General features: G+C 39.6%; 1 protein-coding gene across 2 annotated transcripts in view; it reads right to left on the bottom strand.

Moving 5' to 3' along the window:
• inavab (innate immunity activator b) overlaps window positions 1–20,357 on the bottom strand; it is a 77,533-nt gene that overhangs the window by 21,729 nt on the left and 35,447 nt on the right. The window contains exons 1-2 of one of the 2 annotated variants that reach the window (XM_034166845.1): window positions 15,975–16,100; window positions 11,291–11,405 (exon numbers count right to left, since the gene is read on the bottom strand). In XM_034166845.1, the coding sequence (XP_034022736.1) occupies window positions 11,291–11,345 (55 nt within the window). In that variant the 5' untranslated portion in view covers window positions 11,346–11,405; window positions 15,975–16,100. Of the gene's footprint in view, window positions 1–11,290; window positions 11,406–15,974; window positions 16,101–20,357 lie in introns of those variants that run through there. The other variant, XM_034166846.1, reaches the window with a different exon arrangement.

Here is a 20,357-nt window from a genome sequence, read left to right as displayed (position 1 = left end):
CTACTTCATCTAGTTAGCAATATGTACAAATATTTAAACGAAGACACGAGGTCTATTAGAAAAGTATCCGACCTTATTATTTTTTTCAAAAGCCATATGGATTTGAATCACGTGTGATTGCGTCAGACAAGCTTGAACCCTCGTGCATATGCGCGTTTTTCCACGCCTGTCGGTTGCGTCATTCGCCTGTGAGCAGGCTTTGAGTGAGGAGTGGTCCAGCCCCTCGTCGGATTTTCATTGTCAGGAAATGGCGGAATGATTTGGGCTTTTTTTCCATCAGAATTTTTTCAGAAACTGTTAGAGACTGGCAGCTGGAAACCATTAGAAAAATTTATCTGGCTTTCGGTGAAAATGTTACGGGCTTGGTAGAGAATAAGGAGTGTTACTGTCACTTTAAGGACGGCCCCCAGCGGCCGAGGGGCGCGCCACGCTCCGAAGCCACCATCGACAGGCTGAACGACCATTTCATTTCTAAACGGATGGCTGTCTGGATCCGTGACCATTGTGTGCCATTTCTCTGGTTATCACAAGAGCTGGACATCAACCATTTTCCGGCAGATTTCACTTTTAACAAGAGATTTTGTCATGGAAAACCAAGCGCAATTTAAAGCTTCGCGCATCACGATGGATTCGCTACTGGAGCGAGACAAAACCACCTCCGTTTTGGTCTCACAGGACGGCTTTGAGATGGCGTTCAGACAGCTGTCGGTGGTTTTTCCATCGAGTGATTATCCGAGAAATTGTGGATGTGCCTGGACATGCCAGAACATGTCCCGTGAGTCTTCATCACGGAGTTGCTGTGCGCCATGCGGCACCGACGTGCGGAATTCCTCCTCGTCTGTGTCAATGTGCCGAAAAAGTGCTGATGTCCACGTCTTTTCACAATTCCTCTGCTAGTCAGACGACGTCCTGGATAAAACACAGCGTCCAGTTTGGAAATGAACGGCACATTCCACTGTTACAGGAGTTTTTGTCATGGAAAGAGGAGCGGAGGCTTCATATACCTATATATATATATATATATATATATATACCTATATATATATATATATATATATATATATATATATATATATACCTATACCTATATATATATATACACCTATATATATATATATATATATATATACACCTATATATATATATATATATATACACCTATATATATATATATATATACACCTATATATATATATATATATATACACCTATATATATATATATATATATACACCTATATATATATATATATATATACACCTATATATATATATATATATATACACCTATATATATATATATATATACACCTATATATATATATATATACACCTATATATATATATATATATATATACACCTATATATATATATATATATATACCTATATATATATATATATATATGTTATTATCAGGTGCTGTGAGTAGAAGTTTGAGGGAAAAATGAATTTACTTCATTTTGGAATACGGCTGTAGCATAACAAAATGTGGAAAAAGTGAAGCACTATGAATACTTTCCAGATGCAGTGTAGATAGATAAAACATTAATTTGGCTCTTAAAGAAAGGTCCCTGAGATAGATTGTTCAGTGTGTACCTCCTGCCCAATGACCACTGGGAATAGCCTCCAGACCCACCGACACCCTTAACTGGAATTAGTGGGGGCAGAAAATGAAAACGCCTGCCTGCTAAAAGAACTCAGTGCTTGTGACCTACAGGTCAGAGAAATGAATACAGCTACATCCATGAACTGGCAGGAGAAATATGAAGGGGAACAGTGAGAGTGCAATGTATGAATGTATGCCCCAACTTCATTGCCACCACTGAGCAAGGCCCTTGTTTGCCAAATTGTTTGAGCATGTGCAGATTGTTGATGCTGAAAAAGAGATTTGCTCTTAGTGCAGTGAATATGGATTAATAAATATAAAAAGTATCTTGGTTTTCACACTGATGTCTAATTTAAAATCAAATCTCACAAAAACGTGTCCTTGTATTCATTACAATTAAAGTACATTAATATAAAATATCTTCATTCTCAAGTGTCAATGTGTCAAATCCAGTTATATACATGAGGATTTTCTTAGAAAGGAGACCTGAAAGTTGAGCTACAATTTGCCAGAAGGTGCATCTAAGATGAAAGCCTAGATCTGATGTTTTGGTGAAAGAATTAAGTACTTTTATTTTTATAGACTTTTATAGCCTTATTTTATAGACTTAAAGAGAAAAGACAGCACTCTCTGTATGTCTGTCTCTCCTTCTCAATTTTCAATTTCAGTGGAGCTTTATTGATATGGGAGGCATATGTTTACATTGTCATTGTCTGGCAACTTGCTTCCAACGGATTGTTTGTTGTTGTGACGCTATTCTGAACTTCACACGGTTGTATATGTTTCTTTTATTTCTGTTTAGCGCTCTTCTGGTTATTAAGTGTATCTACTCTGAACGTTATTTAACTACAGTCCTGTTGTGAATCGCTAGCAGTTAGCTTTCGCTAGCTAGGTCGACTCCTCCCCTCCCCCCGTCGTTACTTTTATAGCTGTTTCTTTTTTACCTGTTTAATACTTCTGTTAGTTTTTCAGTGGAACTGCAGTGAATTTTAAGTAATTATTTTACTCATGTGTAAATCTTAGGCGCAGCTAGCATTTTCGCTAGCAGTTAGCTTATTTTCATTTGATTTTTTTTATACTTCTGTTAGTTAACTGTTTAGTGTAACTGCTGTGAATTTTAGCTTAGTACTTTACTCTTGTATTAATCTTAGGAGTCGTTTACTTGTAGGAGGTTTTTTTTACTGTTCCTACATGTATAATACTTCTGCTACTCTTTCAGTGTAACTGCTGTGAAATTTAATTTATTTGCATCTGTCTGAACCTTAGGAGTGGTTAGCTTATCCATTATTGGTTAGATTGTGGTTGCTTGGCTACATTCTTGAATTTCTTAGTGCACAAAGTACACAACTTTACCTACTTTACACCCTCCATAAATCCTACGTGATGTTGGAAGATAGGGCGGCTCTCTTAGAGAGCCATGTCCGTAAGTTAGAGCAGCTTCTTAGCTCAGTGGAGTTAGATGTTACGGCACTCCAGATGAGGTTAGTGCTGGGCCAGCTAGCGAGCCCATTATTATCAGCCTAGAAACATCGGCTGTGGAGGATAGCTTTCAGACTGTGGCTAGGAGGAGGAAGCCCCATAGGGCTTGGTACCTGGTTGTGGCACCCCGATCACACTCGCCACTGCGAACTGTGAATCAGTTCTCCCCCTTGGAATTGCCTGATGTGAATTCTCTGAGCCCACAAGTGACTTCCACTCATGTCTCCAGGCCGAAACACCGGACTTTAGTGATAGGGGATTCTATGACCTGCAAAGTCAGGTTACAGACGCCGGCTGACGTTAAATGTATTCCTGGGGCCAGAGCTCCCGACACTGCATCCCATCTTAGGGTGCTGACGCTGCAGAAGGGAAGACAGACTAAGGAACATGACATGAGATATAGTCACACTGTTATTCACGTCGGCACCAATGATATCAGGATGAAGCACCCAAAGGTCACAAAAATGGACATAGAGAGTTCTTGTGATCTTGCCAGAAAGATGTGTCGGCATCGATTAATAGTCTCTGGTCCCCTCCCCTCCCAGGGTACTGATGAGGCGTTTGTAGACAGCAAGGCTTTAGCTTTATTGATAACTGGCCTTTGTTCTGGGGCCGCCGTGGCTTGCTGATGCCGGACGACCTCCACCCTACTGGGGAAGGCGCCACCATCATGTCTGCAAACATAGATAGAGCTCTACAGGGAGGGTAACATTAGGAATTTACAGCAGGCCACGAAGCAGGTGATTAGAGACCCTGCAAGGCTTATGACAAATGTGGGTGTGGAATCCATTAGCTTAGCGGGGAAATTAGTACAGAAAATCCACTATGGTGATAGTGCAGTTTATCTGCCAGGGAGGGAAATTCAACAAGTTGAGACTGTGGCCTGCTTCCATAGACGTGTGCATAAAAATTATAGAGGGATATGCTTTCCAAACTTAATACCCATTACTATATTGGATGATGTTGAAATTGAGGATGGCCCAGTGGTTGTTCCAACAATAGCAAAGATTTCGTGTCTGCTACCTACAACGCACGTGAAATGTCTGAAACCTAAACCTATTTCTAGGCATCTTATATATGCTACTCTGGAACCACCCCTAAATCCAAACAGTTCAACTGTCAACCCCACTGAGGTCCTTAGACTGGGTCTCATTAATATAAGATCACTGTCCTCAAAATCATTGTTGATCAATGATCTAATTATTGATCATCACTTAGATATGATTGGGTTATGTAAAACCTGGCTTAAACCTACAGCTGTCCTCCCCTTAAATGAGGTCTGCCCACCAGCATATACATTTAGTCACATCCCTCATGATGCAAAGCAAGGCAGGGGTGTTGCTCTTATTTATAAATCTAGGTTTAGCTTATTAGCTGTTGGGGGTCACAAATATAACTCGTTTAAGCATCTGATTCTCCGCTCTGCTCCAAGGTCAGAAGAATAAAAATCAGCCGTATTACTTTGTCACTGTATATAGGCCTCCTGGCCCATATTCTGAATTCTTAGATGAATTTGGTGCATTCATCTCTAACTTGTCAACTAGTGCAGATAACATTCTGATCATTGGTGACTTTAATGTTCATATAAATAAGCCATCTGATCCCCTCTGCAAATCATTTATGGAAATTGTGGATGCATTAGGATTTCGGCAATGCATTCGGGATTCGACGCACATTAGTGGAAATACTCTGGATCTGGTTCTCACACGTGGAATTACTGTCACGAATACTGACATCATGCCTCTTACATCAGTGGTCTCTGATCACTAACTTATTAAGTTTACAGTTTTGCTGCCGTGTTTAGTGGAACAACAACCTTATATATCACTACGGCGATGCAACAACTCCTCAACTAAGACTGACCTTGAAGCTAGACTGCCTGATATCTTAGCTTCACATCTGACAAATACCCAGTCAGTAGACAGACTTGTGGACAGTTTAAACCCAGTGCTCAAAACTACACTCGACATGATTGCACCACCTGTTTTAAAACCGCGCTCCCCCAAATCACAGTCACCTTGGTTCAATGATTACCTGCGTGACCTCAAGCATAAGGCAAAAGGTCTAGAACTGAAATGGCGTTGTTAAAAATTAGAAGTATTCCACCTTGCGTAGCATGATGCTATCTTAGACTATAAGCATGCATTATTGGCTACAAAGCAGACCTATTACTCTGATTTGATCAACAAAAGCAAGCATAACTCAAAGTTCTTGTTTGACACGGTGGCAACACTTATTCATGGACAACCACCTGTAGTTTGCTCTCCTTTTACAGCACAAGATTTCCTGGATTACTTTAAGAAGAAAATAGAAGACATTAGGTTAAACATATCCCAGCATGCCTTAACCCAGCCACTACACCCTGCTATTGAGGTGGGCGCCACTACTGAGGTATTACCCAGATTTACAGAATTTGATAGTATCTTACATGGCATGCTGATGAAACTTGTAATGACAACAAAAAGCACAACCTGTCTATTTGACCCTATACCAACAAAACTGTTTAAGGACCTGTGGCCCACTCTTGGGCCGACGGTGCTGGAAATGATTAATCTTTCTTTAACTTCTGGATCTGTTCCTAAATGTTTCAAATCTGCAGTGATTAAACCATTACTTAAGAAACCTAATTTTGACCCTAGTGTATTGAAAAAGTATCGGCCGATATCAAATCTATCATTTTTCTCTAAAATTCTGGAAAAAGTGGTGTCACGGCAGCTCGTAGACTATCTTACTGAGAACAATCTCTTTGAGCCACTGCAGTCTGCTTTTAGAAAATATCATTCCACAGAGACGGCTCTCACTAAAGTGGTGAATGATCTTCTGCTTACAATGGATTCGGACACCACTACGGTTCTGTTGCTGTTAGATCTCAGTGCTGCATTTGATACAGTGGATCATCATATTCTACTTGATAGGCTGGAAAATCATTTTGGGATTACTGGGAGTGCCCCTGCATGGCTGACGTCATACTTGACCAGTCATTCTCATTGTGTTTTGTACAGTAACACTACCTCTAGCCTTAGTGCTATGAAATTTGGGGTTCCACAGGGGTTTGTCTTAGGCCCCCTGCTTTTCTCCTTTTATATAGCACCCCCTGGGCACATATTGGGGCGTTTTTGGATTACCTTTCACTGCTACGCTGATGATACTCAGTTATACATGCCGATAACTGCTGGTAATCTCTTCACATAAAATCTTTAGAAGATTGCCTTGCATCAGTGAGAAGTTGGATGTCTAGAAACTTCCTACTTTTAAACTCTGATAAGACTGAAATGATGGTTCTTGGTCCATTGAGACATCGGCATCAAATTGACCAGTTAACGCTCAGCCTAGGTTCGTGTGTCATACATCACACTGACAAAGTGAGGAACCTTGGAGTAATTTTTGATCCTACGTTGTCCTTTGGCCTCCACATTAGAAATATTACAAGGACTGCTTTCTTCCACCTGCGAAATATAGCGAAGATTCGTCCCATCCTGTCTATGGCTGATACTGAGACCCTGATTCATGCGTTTATCTCTTCTAGATTGGACTACTGCAATGATCTATTTTCTGGTTTACCACAGTCTAGCATTAGGGCTCTCCAATTGGTTCAAAATGCTGCAGCCAGACTTTTAACATGAAGCAGAAAGTTCGATCACATTACACCCATTTTGGCATCCCTTCACTGACTTCCTGTCCCAGTGAGATCAGATTTTAAGGTTCTGCTACTAGTCTATAAAATTGTTCACGGACTGGCACCTCCCTACCTAGCTGACCCAATTAAACCTTACGTACCGTCCCGGGCTTTGCGTTCTCAGCGTGCAGGACTACTTTGTGTCCCTAGGGTGAATAAGAAGTCTGCGGGTCACAAAGCTTTCTCTTATCGTGCCCCTGTTCTGTGGAATGATCTCCCTGCATCAATAAAACAGTCAGATTCTGTGGAGACTTTCAAGTGCAGACTTAAGACGTACTTATTTTCCCTTTAGTATGGCTAGCATACTGCTACAGTTCTGTTTTACACTTTTTACTCTTTTAATTCATTTTATTAGGAAATGGAGCATGCCACGGCCTCAACTTTACCTAAATTCTGGGTCTTTCAGTGAAGCTTAGGGCTAGTGGCCGGCGATCACCTTAGTATTTCTTCTGTTTTTCTTATTGATTAATGCTGGCAAATAATATAGTATTTCTTGTCTTTCTGATGCCTGATTCTGTTTCTCTCTGTTTAAGGTGCAGCTCCATCCAGAGATGGGAGTTGTATTTGTGTTGGCAACCCTCCTGTCCTGTGCACCAACAGCATTTCTTGTATATTCGTCCGTGAATTGTTTTGTGAATTGTTCTGTAATTTATGTTTGTAGAATGGCCCAAGCAGAGGGTCACCCCTTTGAGTCTGGTCTGCTTGAGGTTTCTTCCTCAGAGGGAGTTTTTCCTTACCACTGTTGCTCTGGGGGTTAGTAAGGTTAGACCTTACCTGTGTGAAGCGCCTTGAGGCAACTCTGTTGTGATTTGGCACTATATAAATGAAAATAAATTGAAATTGTCAAAGCAAGTGTTACACAGTAAAAATTAAGTCATCTGTCTGTCTGTCTCTCTCACACCGTGTTTGTGCTGCGCAAACTTTGGAAATTGAAGCCTTTCAACTGTAAAATTAGTGTATCATCATCGACGATCACACACAGGATTTTAATGGAGACTTTTTTCCTCTTTCAGTGGACAGAATCTCTGTTCAGCTCCTCCTTGGCTGCACACTGAGCTGGCTTTTCATCGTGTTTGACAGCCTCAGGACAGTGAAGCGGCTAACTTTTTAGCACACATTTTCAGCAACAATTCAGTTAATTTTTCGGAAAATCCATGCTCAACGAACAGACAATTTGAATCGGAGAGTCAGGCAGAAATTTACTGCTAACCGCAGCTAGAACACTGCAGAAAAGAGCTCTCTCAAACAGCCCAGCTTCAAAAACCTCCCCTCTCCCCTCCTCCAGCTCAGCAGTAAACAAGCAGAGAGCAAACAAGAGCAGTTGAGAGGATTCACAGTGGCTCTTCTCCGGTATCAGAAAATGTCGCGGGTTGGATCTGTATCTTCCAATACGTGAATTATGTCAGTATCCGGGATTGGCTCGGTCCTAACCCTAATATATATATATATATATATATATATATATATATATATATATATATATATCAGGGTTCTCACCAGCATTATAACAGTGTAATGGTCCGTTACTCTGTTATAATACAGCGCAACAGTCCGTTACACTGTTATAATAATAATAAAAAAAAAAAACGCTGTGGTAGGGCCATTATGTTGTTTTTGAGGGTGTGTAATGGGAAAATAATCATTTCTCTATGTTGATTGTGGAGCCGCTGGTTCTAGCAGCGCATCCACAATATATTCATCAGCCTGTACCAAAGCCATTTCTGCCTTTTCTGCTAATTAAAGTCGCTAAACACTAAAGTTTTAAATCAAATGACACCGCTTTCCAAAAGTAAAACAGGCAAACTACAATTGACCAAAACGGTTTTCCCCAAAATGAGACATCCTCTGTTCTGTTGGAGAGAACTTATCCCAGTGTCAATGTCTCAGCGCTCCAGTCTGAGCATAGCAGCTCTCCAGGTGCAAGTATTATAAGAGAGGCCGGGACCAAAGTAACATTTTACATTTATGTCCCTCTGAAACACTGTTGTCTGCATTCTGAGGGCCAAATTTTGTTAAGTAAAGCCATCATTTTTTTTAAATCTTTGTTATAGACTTACTTTAAAGCCAAAAGAAAGAGGCATCAGACCAAAACACGGAAGAGTGTAGAAATGTGTGTTACTGCGCAGGAGCTAATTTATACACAGCAGTTTACTATGGAAAATCCTTGCAAATGTTTCCTGATTACTCTACATTTAAAAAAAAAAAAAAAAAACACCAAAGAAGGCCTTTATAAGCTCAGAAAGCAAACGCTTCAGCGGGGTCAAAGCCTAAGCAGTCCCCGAACCTCCTGCTTCTTAAGGTAATTTTTCCAATCCACTATGCGGAGAAAAAATCCTGCTGAGAACCCTATATATATCTATATCATACCAACTTTATTTATAACGCACTTAACAACCTCCGCTGGCACAAAGTGCTGTACAATAAACATAAATTTAAACGAATTAATAAGAAATACAATTTAAAACTAAGGCTTGCTGGGGCCGAAAGCCAAAGAAAAATGAATGGGTTTTTAAACAAGCTTTAAAAGTGGGCAGTGAAGGGGCCTCTCTAACATGCAAGGGCAAGCAGTTCCACAATTTAGGAGCAACAATAGAGAAAACCCTGTCCTCTGTGAGCTTCCTTGTAGGAGCAGCCGGTCAGCTGACCTGAGAGACCGACACGGTACATAACGAAGAAGAATGATCGTAAGGTGGGACAACATTGCGAAGCAATTTAAAAAAACAAGAATTTTAAAATGATTCTAAAATATACAGGCAGCCAATGAAGTGAGACTAGTACAGAAGTTACATGTTATATATATATATATATATATATATATATATATATATATATATATATATTAGTGCGCCAGACAGAAAGCTGGTTAAATGCCCACTCGAAATTAAATTATTTTTTAATTAAAGTTTATGAAACACCCACCTAAAATAAATTCATTCCCTGATACCCAGCATATTTTAAATAAGAAGCTTTTCATGATGTTTTTCTCATCAAACATTTGTTCTGTGCTCTTATTGTGAAAGAATGTGCATGAAACAAGAAGTGTTCTGTGACTATATGGCTAGCTTTGTACAGACAGCAACAAATGGATTATTTAACCGAGCTGCCTGAATTTAAACACATAGGAACTTTTTAAAGCTTCCATGAGAGAGTTTTCTGTTTTAACCCTCTGGGGTTGACGCGGTCGTATATGACGGCTAAGACCAAGCTTTACTATATAAATGTAAATATATATATAAGTATAAATAAATAAATAATATATATGAAAAGTTAACTCCGCAGACTTTCGAGCCAGCCATCAGCCATCTTTGTACTCCTCACAGAAGCTGTGTGATGACGTGCGCAATGTGAGTGTCCAATCGGAATTGGTTCACCGTCATATGGTTTTCCAAAATCCAATCGTAGGACAGATTTACCTCACGTGAAAAGCCAAAGATCGTTTTCAGGAGTGATGTGTTACTAGTTGGCCCGTTGGAATAGTCCCCTGGGTGCTCCAATGAGTACATACTATGAGTACATACTCAGCGTGCCCTGCGCCATTACGCACAGCGATCAGTGAAAGCAGAAGCAGACGGAGAGCCTCTGATGACAATCTCACGTGCTCAAACAAAGAGTATGTAACTATCAGGATTGTTCCACTAGTTTGCATGTGAATGTTACTGGATAACTCTGTTGCTTTCTCTGCATAAAGCACTGTTTACCATATCAATGGACAACAAAACGCATAGACTATTTTGTATATATTGTTCAAAATATGCATTTGTGTTTATTGTTTGAACCTTTTTGTTGTACAGACTTTCACACAAGACCTCAAATTACCTTTATAAAGTGTCAAAACAGTTGTTTATTATAGTTTGCTGTGTGATTTGAATAAATGTGTGTGGAAAATTATTTTTCGCTTTATTTTTTCCTTGCCTATTTTTGATTGTAAACCTTTATTATACTTATAAAACACAACAAAAACATATATATTCTGAAAGCACAGGTTGTCCTGAAAAAAGACAAAACTTGATTGTGGGATGCAGGGAGAGCTGTTAACAGCAATAATAAAACATTTATGCCAGGCGAGTGAACTGTCCAAAAAATGCCCTCGGACCCCAGAGGGTTACTATAATTGCTTTGCAAAAATGTTTCAGTGAAGTAAATTCTTGTCTGTGTGGTTAATACTGAAAACCGAGCGTGTGCTGCCCTTTTTTTTTTTTTTTTGCTGTGCCAGACATCAGCTGACAAGGAACACATTTAATAAATGATACAATAGGAAAAAAAGGCAGATACAGACAGGTGATTTATTCTTTATTTGTGAGGAAATTAGCCATTTTATTGAAATGGGTGGTCTGACAAACATAACATTTGGCCGGGTTTGTGCAAACATCCACCTCCACTTCAATCAGAATTTTGTGCTGAATGCCCAGGGAGCTCAAATGCTCGAATACAGTATTATGCATTATAGCCAACAGATATTTCTGTTAGTGTCAAGACAGGTTTGAACCATTTTACATTTCTACTTCAAAAAAGTGTGAAACAGTTATACCTGAATGAAGGATAACACCACTGTCAGTGTCACTGGTCTCTCCACTACCTTCCATATCAGCAGATCAACGGTCTATGGCTGCTTTTCAGTGTAAGAAAAGGAAGCTCATCATGTCCTGTAAATGCAGGAATGGATGTATATTAATAAATGGAATTAAATCGCACATATAAAATATGAAATATCTTGTGGTTATATTGTTTACAATGAAGTTGTTAAAATAAATTTAAGAACTGCAGGATTTTCATTTGCGCACACACACGCACGCGCGCACACACACACACACACACACACACACACACACACCAAAGCAGGAGCTGTCTGCATTCTTGGCATTACTTTAGACCTGTTCCCAGCAGGTGTTGTTTTCCACCAGGGCTGCCCCTTGTCACCAATCCTGTTTGTGATGTTCATGGACAGGATTTTAAGGCACAGTCAGGGACTAGAGGGTGTCCAGTTCGGTGACCTCAGAATTGCATCTCTGCTTTTTGCAGACGATGCAGTTCTGCTGGCTTTATCAGACAGTGACCGCCGACGGAGGTTTGAGGCAGAGTGTTAAGCCATTGGGATGAGGAACAGCACCTCCAAATCTGAGACTGTGGTCCTCTGTCAAAAAAGGGTGAATTGTTCCCTCTGGGTCAGGGGAAAGTTACTGACCCAAATGGAGGGGTTTAAGTATCTTGGGGTCTTGTTCATGAGCGGCTGTAAACTTGAGTGTGAAATGGATAGACGGACTGGGGCTGATGGTTTGCACTGTACTGGACCATCATGGTGAAGAACGAGCTGGGCCAGAATGCGAGACTCTTGATTTATCAATCGATTTATGATCCCAGTCCTGACCTATGATGTGACCAAAAGAACAACGCCGTGGATACAAGTGGCAGAAATTAGATTCCTTTGTTGGGTAAATGGGCTTACACTCCAGGACAAGGTGGGAAGCTCAAATATACCACAGGGACTGGGAGTAGAGCTGCTGCTTCTTTGCATCAAAATGAGCCAGCTGACGTGGTTCAGGCATCAGGTGTGGATGACCCCATTCGTCTCCCTAGGGAGGTCTTCCAGGCAAGTCCAAATGGGAGAAGGCTCCGGGAAGACGCAGGACATGTTGAAGGGATTATATTTCCCAGCTGGCCTGGGCACACCTCAGGATCCCCAAGGATGAGTTATAAGACTTTTCCAAGGATAGGGAAGAGGGTGTATATATATATATATATATATATATATATATATATATATATATATATATATATATATATAGAGAGAGAGAGAGAGAGAGAGAGAGAGAGAGAGAGAGAGAGAGAGAGAGAGAGAGAGTTTCTTGCATAGTCACTCAGTTTTTGAGAACTGTTTACTCCAAACAGATTTACCATAGAATGCCATACTGTTTGTATTTCTTCATAAGTGATGTAAAAGTCCAAGACATCAGTGTCTTGGCAATGTTCATGTATCCATCCTCTGACTTGTTTGAAGAAAACAGGCAATAAAACTGATTACTTACAGGTATTATACCAAAGGGGCCCATTACCTTTGCAAACCATCATCTTGATTTTATATTTTTAATTCATTTATATCAAGTTGTAGAGATTTGCTTTGAGTCTGAGTTTATGGAAGATCATTTTAGAAATTTTTATATTGAGAAGTCTGATTTGCTTTTTTGTATTTGAAATGGCATAAACAAATTAAAATGTGTGAAACACCAAGGAGCCCAATACTTTGGGAGGGCACTATACTGTGTATATATATATATATATGTGTGTGTGTGTGTGTGTGTATGTTTTATAATTTATCCTTAACAAATGACAAATGAATAAACTAAATGCCAGTCATTATCACTACTCTGAGAACCTTTTCACTACAAAAAAAAAAACTTTAATGCAAATAACAGAAGCATCTTGTGACTGAAAAAGCAAAAATCAGGTCATCATACGTAAATGTCTAAAGCTAATTCCTGTCCTCATTTCGTGAATGATTCAGCTGTGACTTACTAATATGACACATCTTGACCTCACAATGAGGCGCAGTCATCGGCTGCCACACTATGAGTACACGAGTCTGGGGAGTTGCCTTCCTGTTTGTGAGACTCTGATGTCATATGATGACCCTTATCTCATTCCAGCTGATAACCATGTGATGTTACATGAGCCAATGAGCCATATATTCTGATATTGCAAAATAAAAACTGTAACAGCTGGTTAGGTTAATAAGATGGTAAATCGTGAGATATGCTGGCATCACATGGATGACATAACATAAAATAAAGCTGATTTAATAGGAAATGTGGTTGAGATGGTACTGTGTCATTAGAATGAGAGGTCCTGTCTCAATGCCAGGGCATCCAGGTTTGGGAGAAGGGGGCACTTTAGTCTGAAGGTGAATGACATAAGCTGCTGGGGATACTCTGCAAAGCAAACGACTACTCTGGTGGTGTTGTTGATGGTGTTTACCCCCCCACACACATGTTAAAAAGCAGCTCACCACCTCCGAGCAAGTCTCCCCATATTGTGATCACTACACACATGCACCTAATGCAGCTGGCACAAACGTCCTTCTGATCTTGACATGACGCGCTGCATCCTGTTGGATTGTCCCATGTGACACCTGCTTTAACATGCAGGTGATGTTATTCTCCGATATTCTGATTCAGAAATATGGGGATGAGAAAATTTATTATAAATAGAGCTTTTCTACATAGCTACAGAAAGGAAAAGTAGCCTGACACAAAGGAGAAGTGTTGTAATTTACTGTCAGAACAGAACAATTTCCTTTTATATCAACTAACCAAGTCACGGTTTGTCTCTGTGAAAACAAACAAACAAAACCTTTTTTTTTTCAATCCAGTTAATACTGGTTCGAGAAACATGCACTGGTTCTGTGTTGCTGCATCCACCACACTCCAGAACTGCTCTGGGTCCTGGTTGTCAACCAACTAAACACACAGCCGGTCCATTCCCACCTCCTGATCATAGCTACCTATCTGAAAAAATAGTTGATACATGGGTGTTCCCATGGCCTTTCCCAAATGCTGGAATACCCTCTAGCCATTTGTCTCAAACAAAATCATCCCAACTGAACCCAAGGATCCGCTGGAGGGACCTAGTCCACCTAGTCATCACCTAAGGTCATGGGGTAGCGTTCAGGTCTCACAACTGTACAGTAACACTGAAAACACTGGTAGCATATGAACAAAAGGGAAAAATGGTGAACAAACAAAAGAAGCAAAAATCAGACATAAAACTGTCTGTACCCAGACCTGTGAATTGTGGGCAGATGAATCTGCCTCATATCCCAACCTCTATAAGGCCACATTCAACCACAAATGGTCAACGCAAACAAAACACATCATGAATATTCAAACATACTTAGCACGGCTACCAAGAGGAAAAACAGAAAACAAACATTTCTGAAATTAAGATGCTTGTCTGTGTGTGATCCCAGATGTGGCATGATGGAAAAAAAAAGTACCCACAAGCAGTTTTGAACCAACCCATTGGTAAGGACTATTCACGTAGGCTGCTGTGGCTTCTTCTTAACTTTGACATTATAATCACTTATGAACCTCATTTTATTAAGCTTTACGAAGGATTGAAAAGCCCACCACAAGAACTAACGAAACTATCCAAATAACAGAATAACTACACAATTATTTATCATTACAGTTATCCAAGAATCCATTGTATTAATGTGACATTCCCACGTTGTCATTATGAAGATAAAATTTTTCCCTAAAAAATGTGAGCAGTGAAAAAAATAACACGGAACTTTTAATATAAGATTGCATGAGGAACCTCTTTGTTTCACACCAGTCATGTCAACCACTAACATATTTACATTTCAGCAGCAGCTGTGGTGCGCTGATGAATTATTAAACATATGTTATGGTGTATGATCTCGTTGACTTATGGCTCACCATCACATGCAACAGCTCTGTTTTTTTTGTTTTTTTTTACTATTTTCAAGTACATGTATGTGTGATATGTTATTAAGGTATGTGGAAATAAATGTATGTGTTATGACTCACTTGCACACATCATTTTATGTATAATGCTAGCACTCACATTTTAACTCTGTCCAAAATGTTTGTACGCATGGGTCACAGTTTGCATACATATATGAACATTTTGCTGTCAAAGTTCATTTTGATAAATCACAATGTATGCATTAAAATGGTCATGCGCATGTTCCCTTGGTGTTTCCAAATAATTTCTTCCTCTTTGTATACAACTGTTTCATCCAAACAATTATATACAAATAAAACAGCTAATTACTTGAGGAATGGATACAAAACGGGTTGTAAAGTTTAGATCTTACTTGTTTGAAGCACCTTGAAGCAGCTTTGTTCTGATTTGATGCTATGTAAACTAAATAAATTAAATTAAAACTAACATAAATGAGTGATATGATTCTACACTGAAAGACAAGTATAAAAAGTATAATCTGCAACATTATACCACACTAAGTGAACACCAAATAGTTATTTGTCACGATAAGAAACATTATTCTAACACTGATATTTTATAAAAACAAAAAACATACAAACATGTATATGAAATTGTAAAATGCTGACATAAACATAGGGCGACCCTTTCAGTTCAATTCAAATAATTCTATTGGAAAATACACATGAAAACTTTCTAATTACAGCCTGTGCAAACACATTTTAACAATTTCAATGAAAAAAAGAACTTACTTTGTAGGAAATTTAGGGAAACCTGTAAAAATCCAATCACTGGTAACTGTTCGTCTGAATTCTCAGCTTGACTGGAAATGAACAAACCAAAACAAGAGTCTGTCAAGAATGAGAGCCTTGCTCACTGAGAAAGCACTGCTTGTTGAAGAGGAGTGGCCACAGAGAGAGTCCGTATCAAATAACTCAGCGCTCCTGTCTGAGTTTGAAACTGTGTCAACAATGACAGACATAGTGACTAATTACATTTCACTTTACACAAGTATGCATAGCCTGGGTGGTGGCAACTCCCTCGTAATGCCTGTCCCGAAAGTGCCGGAGGAATATTTCAACACCAAATCTCAAATACATCATCTTATCACAGATCCACATTCAACCCCTGGCAATAATTATGGAATCACCGGCCTCGGAGGATGTTCATTCAGTTGTTTAATTTTGTAGAAAAAAAGCAGATCACAGACATGACACAAAACTAAAGTCATTTCAAATGGCAACTTTCTGGCTTTAAGAAACACTATAAGAAATCAGGAAAAATAATTGTGGCAGTCAGTAACGGTTACTTTTTCAGACCAAGCAGAGGGAAAAAAAATATGGACTCACTCAATTCTGAGGAATAAATTATGGAATCACCCTGTAAATTTTCATCCCCAAAACTAACACCTGCATCAAATCAGATCTGCTCATTAGTCTACATCTAAAAAGGAGTGATCACACCTTGGAGAGCTGTTGCACCAAGTGGACTGACATGAATCATGGTTCCAACACGAGAGATGTCAATTGAAACAAAGGAGAGGATTATCAAACTCTTAAAAGAGGGTAAATCATCACGCAATGTTGCAAAAGATGTTGGTTGTTCACAGTCAGCTGTGTCTAAACTCTGGACCAAATACAAACAACATGGGAAGGTTGTTAAAGGCAAACATACTGGTAGACCAAGGAAGACATCAAAGCGTCAAGACAGAAAACTTAAAGCAATATGTCTCAAAAATCAAAAATGCACAACAAAACAAATGAGGAACAAATCAGAGGAAACTGGAGTCAACGTCTGTGACTGAACTGTAAGAAACCCCCTAAAGGAAATGGGATTTACATACAGAAAAGCTAAACGAAAGCCATCATTAACACCTAAACAGAAAAAAAAACAAGGTTACAATGGGCTAAGGAAAAGCAATCGTAGACTGTGGATGACTGGATGAAAGTCATATTCAGTGATGAATCTCAAATCTGCATTGGGCAAGGTGATGATGCTGGAACTTTTGTTTGGTGCCGTTCCAATCAGATTTATAAAGATGACTGCCTGAAGAGAACATGTAAATTTCCACAGTCATTGATGATATGGGGCTGCATGTCAGGTAAAGGCACTGGGGAGATGGCTGTCATTACATCATCAATAAATGCACAAGTTTACGTTAATATTTTGGACACTTTTCTTATCCCATCAATTGAAAGGATGTTTGGGGATAATGAAATCATATTTCAAGATGATAATGCATCTTGCCATAGAGCAAAAACTGAAAACATTCTTTGCAAAAAGACACATAGGGTCAATGTCATGGCCTGCAAATAGTCCGGATCTTAATCCAATTGAAAATCTTTGGTGGAAGTTGAAGAAAATGGTCCATGACAAGGCTCCAACCTGTAAAGCTGATCTGGCAACAGCAATCAGAGAAAGTTGGAGCCAGATTGATGAAGAGTACTGTTTGTCACTCATTAAGTCCATGCCTCAGAGACTGCAAGCTGTTATAAAAGCCAGAGGTGGTGCAACAAAATACTAGTGATGTGTTGGAGCGTTCTTTTGTTTTTCATGATTCCATATTTTTTCCCTCTGTTTGGTCTAAAAAAGTAACCATTACTGACTGCCACAATTTTTTTTTCCTGATTTCTTATAGTGTTTCTTAAAGCCAGAAAGTTGTCATTTGAAATGACTTTAGTTTTGTGTCATGTCTGTGATCTGCTTTTTTTCTACAAAATTAAGCAACTGAATGAACATCTTCCGAGGCCGGTGATTCTATAATTTTTGCCAGGGGTATTAGTTTTAACCAATTAATCAGTTTGTTCACTGTTTCTGACAGGAATTTCTAACCCTACAACAGCTGCCAAACTTGTCGACAAACCGACAGAATCTCAGCTAAATTATATGTTATTTTGTCAATAAACTGATGCTTTCATTACTCTCACAGCATTGCCACAAACATCTATCTGATTTCTCACAATCAGAACTGTAAATCACTGACAATTCTTTTCCGAAAAAGGTGGTGTCATATAAATCCAGCACACTAAAATACAACCCCAAATCAGAAAAAGTTAGGATGGTATGGGAAATAATAAGATTAATATGAATAATAATAATAATAAAAAAGCAGTGATTCTTACATTTAATTTGACTTCTTTTTTCCATTGACAACAGCATGAACTCAAGATATTTCATGTTTTATTTGGTGAAGTTAATTTCATTTGTTAATATATAGCTATGCCTCAATTTCAAGCCTGTCATACATTCCAAAAAATGTTGAAACAGGGGCAGTTGAGGGATAGTAGTGAGATAAAATAAACAAATGAATAATGCCATTTCAAACAGGTGATGTCAACAGGTGATTGTAATTATGATTTGGTACAAAAGCAGTATCCACAAAAGGCTGAGTCTTTGAGGAGTGGGTTCACAGCAGCTCATGGACCACCTTACTAAGAATAATCTCTTTGAGCCACTGCAGTCTGCATTCAGAACATATCATTCCACAGAGACGGCTCTCATTAAACTGGTAAATGATCTTCTGCTTGGAATGGATTCAGACACCACTATGGTTCTGGTGCTGTAAGATCTTAGTGCTGCGTTTGATATGGTGAATCGCTGTATCCTACTTGATAGGTTGGAGAGTCATTTTGGGATTACTGGGAATGTCCTTGCATGGTTGACATCATACCTAACCAGTCATTCTCACTGTGTCTTTCTTGTACAACAACACTACCTCTAACCTTGTTGACATCAAATATGGGGTTCCACAGGGGCCTGTCCATCTTAGGACCCCTAATTTTCTCCCTTTGTATAGCAACCCTTGGGCACATATTGCAGCGTTTTGGGATGACCTTCCATTGCTACGCTGATGATACTCAATTGTACATGCCGATAACTGCTGGTAATCTCATCCACATAAAATCCTTAGAGGATTGCCTTGTGTCAGTGAAAACCTGGATGTCCAGCAATTTCTTACCTTTAAACTCTGATAAGACTGAAATGATGGTTCTTGGTCCTGTGAGACATCAGCATCAGTGCAACCAGCTAATGCTTAGCCTAGGCTCGTGTGTCATACATCACACTCAAAGTGAGGAACCTTGGGGTGATTTTTGATCCCACATTGTCCTTTGACCGAGATATTACGAGGACTGATTTCTTCCACCTGCAAAATATAGCGAAGATTCACCTCATCCTGTCTATGGCTGATGCTGAGACCCTGATTCATGCGTTTGTCTCTTCTAGACTGGACCGCAATGTTCTAGTTTCTGTTGTACTGCAGCCCAGCATTAGGGGTCTCCAATTGGCTCAAAATGCTGCTGCCAGACTCTTGACAAGAAGTAGAAAGTTTGACCACATTATACCCATTTTGGTGTCTTCTCGGTGGCTTCCTGTCTCTGCGAGGTCGGATTTTAAGGTTCTGCTGTTAACTTATAAAATTATTCACAGACTACCACCTCCCTAATTAGCTAACCTAATCATACCCTATGTACCGGCCCAGGCTCTGTGTTCTCAGGGCACAGGACTACTTTCTGTCCCTATGATGAATAAAAAAGTCTGCGGGCCACAGAGCTTTCTCTTATCATGTATCTCTTTGTGGAATGATCTCCCTACAGCAATAAAACAGTCCGACTCTGTAGAGAATTTCAAGTCCAGACTTAAGATGCATTTATTTTCCCTTTCATATGGCTAGCATACTGGCATAGTATGGTACTATGCTTCCTATCCTTTTAAATTAATTTTATTAGCAACGGAATGGGTCTTGGCCTCAACTTTATCTAAACTCTGGGTCTCTTAGTGAAGCTTAGGACTAGCGGCTGGCGATCACCTTAGTATTTTCTCTGCTTTCCTGTTGATTTAATGCTGATGAATTATATCTTAAGGGTAGGTTTTCTGGCCGACTGTCTGCTCTTTTTCCTCTCTGTCCATGGTGCAGATAAGGTCCCATAGGATTGTAGGTTTGACAGCTACAGACAGCAGGGTGCCAGGCGGACCGTGAGATACCATGCCTGAAGCTGATGCAGCACACTGCAGTCTGCATTTGGAATGGACTCTGCCATGGGAACAAGCCCACTGATGGCATGAGGAATACTGGATGACCCCTCCCTGTGGAATAAACGCCTGCATGGACTTCTCCTCAAATGCATCTTCTTTTG

This window comes from Thalassophryne amazonica, chromosome 3 (genome assembly GCF_902500255.1).
Source record: "Thalassophryne amazonica chromosome 3, fThaAma1.1, whole genome shotgun sequence".
Classification (NCBI taxonomy): domain Eukaryota; kingdom Metazoa; phylum Chordata; class Actinopteri; order Batrachoidiformes; family Batrachoididae; genus Thalassophryne; species Thalassophryne amazonica.
The sequence above is the reverse complement of the archived record's forward strand: the minus strand, read 5'-3'. Positions and strand labels throughout refer to the sequence as shown.